This window comes from Oreochromis niloticus, linkage group LG15, assembly GCF_001858045.2.
Source record: "Oreochromis niloticus isolate F11D_XX linkage group LG15, O_niloticus_UMD_NMBU, whole genome shotgun sequence".
Classification (NCBI taxonomy): domain Eukaryota; kingdom Metazoa; phylum Chordata; class Actinopteri; order Cichliformes; family Cichlidae; genus Oreochromis; species Oreochromis niloticus.
In genome coordinates, this window is record NC_031980.2 from 22,033,710 (window position 1) to 22,039,740 (window position 6,031).

The 6,031-nt window shown below is 35.5% G+C and overlaps 1 protein-coding gene across 3 annotated transcripts; it reads left to right on the plus strand.

The window, feature by feature from the left end:
* The first annotated feature begins 3,061 nt into the window (after window positions 1-3,061).
* On the plus strand, window positions 3,062-5,733 carry LOC102080548 (uncharacterized). Of its 3 annotated transcripts, none has more exons than XM_025898587.1 (9): window positions 3,062-3,163; window positions 3,376-3,711; window positions 3,839-4,105; window positions 4,194-4,295; window positions 4,462-4,557; window positions 4,651-4,679; window positions 5,135-5,194; window positions 5,307-5,372; window positions 5,480-5,733. In XM_025898587.1, exons 1-9 carry the CDS (start codon window positions 3,100-3,102, stop codon window positions 5,579-5,581), a joined length of 1,122 nt encoding a protein of 373 aa, XP_025754372.1. In that variant the 5' UTR covers window positions 3,062-3,099; the 3' UTR covers window positions 5,582-5,733. The 3 variants fall into 3 exon arrangements, with proteins under 3 accessions (XP_025754372.1, XP_013127685.1, XP_005452442.1); XM_013272231.3 differs by having other exon boundaries at window positions 5,135-5,191; window positions 5,304-5,372; XM_005452385.4 differs by having other exon boundaries at window positions 4,200-4,295; window positions 5,135-5,191; window positions 5,304-5,372.
* Window positions 5,734-6,031: the final 298 nt, after the last annotated feature.

A 6,031-nucleotide genomic window follows, 5' to 3' on the forward strand; every position in this document is an offset into this window, starting at 1 on the left:
TATACCAGGTTTAACAGGGCTCAGACCTTCCTAAAAGTTCAGCTGTTGTCTCATCAGTGCACAGAATATTTTCCCAAAAGTCTGTGAGATGACCCTTTATGTTCTTCCTGGTCAGCAGTGGTTTTCTCATCAGAAATCTCCCATTTTTGCCCAGTGTGTTTCTTATTGTTGAATCATGAGCTCTGACCTTAAGTCAGACAAGTGAGGCCTGTGGATCTTTAGATGTTGTTCTTGGTTCCTTTGTGACAATGAGATGAGTTGGTGATGTGCTCTTGGAGTAGCTCTTTGGTCAGCTGGCCACTTGTGGAAAAGTTCACCACTGTTCCAAGTTTTCTCCATTTCTGGATATTGTCTCTTACCGTGGCTTGCTGTACTCCCAAAGCCTTAGAAATGGCTTTACAGTCCTTTAGAGACTGATAGATGTCAGTGACTTTGTTTCTCAGATGTTTCTTTAGATCGTGGAATGATGTGTTGCCTTTTGGGATCTTTTGATCTACTTCACTTTGTCAGACAGGTGATAACTGGGAGTAATCGGCAGTTACAGTTAATTTTTAATTTAACAAGGAGGCACTGACTTTTACTCATAGTAGGCTTAGGTGACTTCATTTCCCTTAATAAATGAAGACTTAATTTAAAGACTTAAAATTTTTCGTATCTACTCTGATTATCTGATTATTAAATTTGGTTTGATCTGAAACTGATCCTATAGCTTTTTTATATGTTTGTTAAATGACTGTCATGCACAGTATAATCTCAGGACTTTTCTTCTTCCTCTTTTTGAAGCACATTAAGCTTTTTGAGTAAAATGTAATAAACTTGAAATGACCAATAAATGGAAGTAGGTATAAGCAAAGGTTAAAATGTTGCTGTCTTAAACAGCTTTATTTTGAAAGCCTGTTAACTGTGCTGAAAGTTCCTTCTTTTGACCTCAAAGTGGTTTCTGTTGATGTGATGTTGGAAGAACTGCGGGTTTGCAAAGGAGGCTTCATTTAAACTGATTCATACATGGTATTCTGTAAAAAACCTTATTTAGAAATATAAGTGGTAAGAATGTTTAAATGTCTTTGTGTGATGTCACTGTAACTCTTTTAGTATCTCTGTGTTGATCTGCTTAATTTGCATAACATCATTTATCTATGTTAATTTTGTATTCTGTATTATTTTACTTTGAATCTGAGTAATTGTGAATTAAAGAGTTTTTTTTTTAACTGGGGTTTGTGGCTCATTTTACCTGTATATTGGAAAAGTAACTAATCAAAGTCAAAGTCAGCTTTATTGTCAAAAACCATATGTACGGATCATACACAGGAATTTGAAATTGCAAAACTCCCACAGCCCTCAGTGATACACTAAAACGACATAAAGATAATCCATGTGTTTGAAATTTAATTCTTACAATAACTTCATCCTGTTATTAAAAACAAACAATTTTTTTTGTGATGGTAATTTTAAGATGATGTCACTTCCATTTATTTACTTGGAGAGTGTCCCCAAAAGATAAAACAGCACTGGTCAGTGTTGAACAGTTTCCTGCGCCTATCAACAGTCAGTGATGGATTACTTTCTAAAGCTACTTTCTTACCAAGAATAAGTCAAATTTCCAAAACTAAACTGTTTACATTCAGTAGACAACATCATTTAGAGATGTAGTGATGTGTAAGAAGGAAAGATGGAGGTCAGTCTGATGTTCCTACAGAGCAACAATCAGATGTTGGACTTTGGCACAAGAGGCTGCTGTTCATATTCTGCTTTCTTCATAAAAATCAGTGAAAACAGTCGTCCAGTAAAGTTACAGTCGTGAATACATGCATATATTATTTCACTAGGAATAATAAACTTTCCCTAAACCTAAAATGCTTTTGGACCTTAACATAAACACAACAGTGCATACGCCAAAGTAAATTATATTTGATTCAATATTTGTTTTCTGATAGAGCTGCAGGATTTTAAAAAGATTATTTAAACAAAATTATTTTAACTGCTTTTCTTTTTCTCCACGATGGTGAATATTTATTGTTGTAGTGTTGGGGTTACACAAGACAAGTTGAGATATCTGAATGAGTTTGACTTTACTGATAACTAGTACTTGTTCTCTTATATGTTGATTCTTCATTTTACACATTACTGAGCAGTCTTTATGTTGTCTTAACTGTGCAGGCTGATCCTGCATATGCTCGTTCCCTATGCCTCTATCAGCTACACCAAGAACACCGCCTCTAATCAACGAACCAAAAAGTAAGAAACATCTGTCACAGAATAGCTAAATTACAAGTGCCCTCATTTTTTTTATAGTTGATAACCAGTTTAACTCTGTCAGATTGTGTAAAAGAATAAAGTTTAGTTTAGGATCAAGTTCCCCACTTTTATTTAAAGTAATAATATAATGTTACGTTTTATTTCAACCACAAGACTCCGACTGTATTTCCATAAATAGTCTTTTGTTTCATGGGTGTCAGATTTGTTGTTGTAATGAGTCCTATTGTCCAGCAGAGGGTGGTGTAGGCTCAAAATAAACCAGGGGAGGTAATGATCTAATGTGATGCAACTGCTCTAAACACAAGCACACGTGATAAAAGCCACAAGTGATATCAACTATTTCTGTTTGATAATCAGTTATTTAAAAACTGAAACCAAACTGTCACTGTGTAGTATGAAAATAAAGTACCCTCATGATATATTTTTTTGAATTTTGTATGATAATTGTTTGTAGTGATAAACCTGATTCTGTTACACTTGTGTGAAAATAAATATAAATACATTCATTCAAGTTCGTATCTAATTACAGCAAAGTGTGGACAGGTTAAAAACTGTTTGGGAGTTGAATTAAATACACTTAGCACAGAAACTTAAAGTGTGTTTTCTATGTTTTCACTAATTTTCATTCCAGATACAACAGGTCAGTGTAAAACTAATACCAACTGTAGCTCTTAATAAATGGGGAACATGAAAGCTGTGCGAGTCTGGTTGCATAAGAATAACGGCAGAAATGTAAGAAAAGAAGGCTGAAAGTCATAATGAGGAAGTCAGGGCTCCACAGTTACAGGAAGAAGATACATTTGTGTTTCAGAAGCTCAAGAAGGAAAAGCAAGACTGAGAGACATGGCGGTTCAATCTAGATGGATTAAAATGTTTGTGTCTTTTATACTCATGCTGCAGTTTACAGGTAAGAAATATGTACATTAGAGAAGGATTATTTTTTTTTAACTCTTCTTTCTAATTTTGCTTTATGGAATCTTTATGTAGCATAGACAGCTATGCTGTTTATTTCACCAAAGCAAACATAGATTAAATGAAAAGTAAATACATGTTAAGTGTGTAACTTATCTGCACTCAGATATGTAATGTAACATTTTTGATTCTCTGTTATATCTTCAGGAGCACATAGTAGAGATCTTTTGCTCTCCTTCACTGTCAGAGATGGAGATAAAGTTACTTTGCCTTGTGAAAACGTGATCAACAATCATCACAACTGTGACACTACCACCTGGATCTTCACTGATTCAAGAGGCACAGCAGCAGTAGAGCTGGTTAATCATGGACAGATCAAAGAATCAGACAAATCAGACAGACTGAGTGTTACAGCAGAATGCTCACTGGTTATAAAGAAGGTCACAGCTGAGGATGTTGGTCGTTACACCTGCAGACAGTTTATAGGGAATCCAGGGAGACAGCAAGGTCCAGATGCTGTGGTTTATCTGTCTGTTGTTCACAGTGAGTATTTGAAACAACATATTTCTGAGCTCAAACCATGCTGTTAGAACAACATGCTGGCAAGTTACATTTTGAAAAAAGGAAATTATTCTTATTTGGTCTTTCACTTGCGTTTCATCTTCACCAGTGACTGAACAGAAGAACGCTGATGAGGTGACTTTAAGCTGCTCTGTGTCAATATATGAAAGGTGCAAATACAAAGTGAAGTGGATCCATAACAGTGAAGCTCTGAATAGAGATTACTCAAATTTAAAATCATCGGAGTCTCCCTGCTCTGCTACTGTGACTTTTCTGAAACTTGCATACACTCACATATCGACTTATGACTTTAACTGTAGCGTAACAACAGAAGATAACAAAGAGCAGCTTTTTACCTTCAGCACTCAGTCATCAGGTAAGAAACCAGGAGGGATTCTGATGAGCAAATCATTTTAAACTGATATAAACAATTTACACCTGGCTGAATTTTGTTCTTTTTTCGGGTAAAGAAACAGTAACAGCAAAATCATCAACAATAACATCACCAACAACAACATCACCAACAACAACATCAACAACAACATTATACACACCTAGTATCCCAGGTGAGTTTTGTCGTTTGCTTGTTTCCTTTTCTTTTTTCCTAATAATAACTGAATGTCAATCTATCCCATGAATATCATTTTTTAAAGCACATGTTATTTTTTATTTGTTTTTAATTATCTCAGATACTAAACAGTGTAACTAAATACTTTATATTTTTGTATTCAGGTGCAGATCCAGTGTGGCCGTACATCCTTGTGGTTGTCATTTTAGTTGCACTTTTAATTGTGGCTGTGAAACTAATCTGGTTGAAGAGACTCAAAGGTGAGATAAATTAAATTAAATGTCTCTTAGTGAGAAATCTGAATAAGGCTGAATTTTCTTGGTGGAGAAGCATCTAACCTTTTGTCTTTTCAGGGAACAAAATACAAGCAAATGGAAACGCTGTGAGTTGAAAAATATTCTTTATTAGACATTTTGTGTTCTCTAGATGAGAAATAATGCAGCAAGATAAACAGTGTTAATGGTTTTGTATTAAAACTAACTGGTTCTTGCAGCAAAAGATCAGGAAAAGGAAAGAAAGAGGGAACAAAGCCAATTTGCTTTGCTTTTATAGTTATTAATGCTACAAATGACAACCTGCTAACTGATGAATTCCTCTCTGACTGCAAAAAAACATTATATTATAGGCCTCAAACAAGTATTGTGTGACTGTTGTGCTGCATTTTATCTATTTAAACTCTGGATTTAAAAAAAGTTTGTTGCAGATGTTTCAACGCTCACATGTAATATTTCACGCAACTTAAAAGCTGCTGAGATGTAACGCATACACTGGACGAGTGATGCTTGCAATTCTTCAGAGACCAAAATTAAATCAGTTCTTACATATTTATTTCTTCAGGGCCTGACCTCAAACCCTGCAGTCACTCAGTGTGCACCAGAAACCAGACAGGAAACAGTAAGATCGCCCACACCAAACCCAGAGCAGCTGTTTTTTTGAATTTGTTCAAGAATGTGTAATTGCAGTAAGCTAAAAGCAGTAGTAACACTTTTTTTTTTTCACTGTGTAGGCGGATCCAGAAGATGGTGTTTCCTACGCCTCCATCACCTACACCAACAAGACCCACAATAAAAACAAAGTAATGATCAGATCAGAGTTTCCAGCTTCATTGGTGCATTTATGAATGATGTTTTCACTGTGTTGTGTTACATCTGGTGAACTATCCTGTGCTCTGTGTGCTTCCAGATTCAGGGTAAAAATGACAGTGATGAAGGTGAGACAGTTACCTACGCCACTGTGAAAGCTTCCTCCACAGATCCCAGCAGCCTCTATGCTACCATCAAGTAAACAAAAAGAGAACTTAAACATCAGATTGCTGCTTCTGTGAAAAAGCTTCTCATCTATAAGAAATGTTGGTTTCCTCAATTTAAAAAGAGGAAGCAACAACTCAGATGTGTGAGTCCCTGTAAATTTGCAGTAATTTATGAAAATAGAGTTTAGTTTAAGTTTTACGTGTATAATGATATAACAATTTTGTCTTATTTCCATTAATATTTAAAGGGGAAATGAAATGGAATCATGGGTTGGGTCAGGGATATAAGACGTACTAGAACAGGATAAATAATGTTGCATGGAGGACATTTAGGAATGTAGTGCAGGAGGACATGCAGAGGATTGGTGTGACAGGAGAGGATGCTTGGGATGGGGCGAGATGGAGGCAGTTAAAATAAAAAAGAAGAAGTAAAATGACTGAATGAATGAAACTCTGAAAATCAAAAGGCCGTATGAATCATGTCA

Excerpts from the sequence above, each read along its gene's own strand:
- LOC102080548 (XM_025898587.1), top strand. The coding sequence starts at position 3,100 with ATGGCGGTTCAATCTAGATGGATTAAAATGTTTGTGTCTTTTATACTC. Across the intron at positions 4,680-5,134 it reads TACAAGCAAATGGAAACGCT|GGCCTGACCTCAAACCCTGC; the intron begins GTGAGTTGAAAA and ends TTATTTCTTCAG. Across the intron at positions 5,373-5,479 it reads AGACCCACAATAAAAACAAA|ATTCAGGGTAAAAATGACAG; the intron begins GTAATGATCAGA and ends GTGTGCTTCCAG.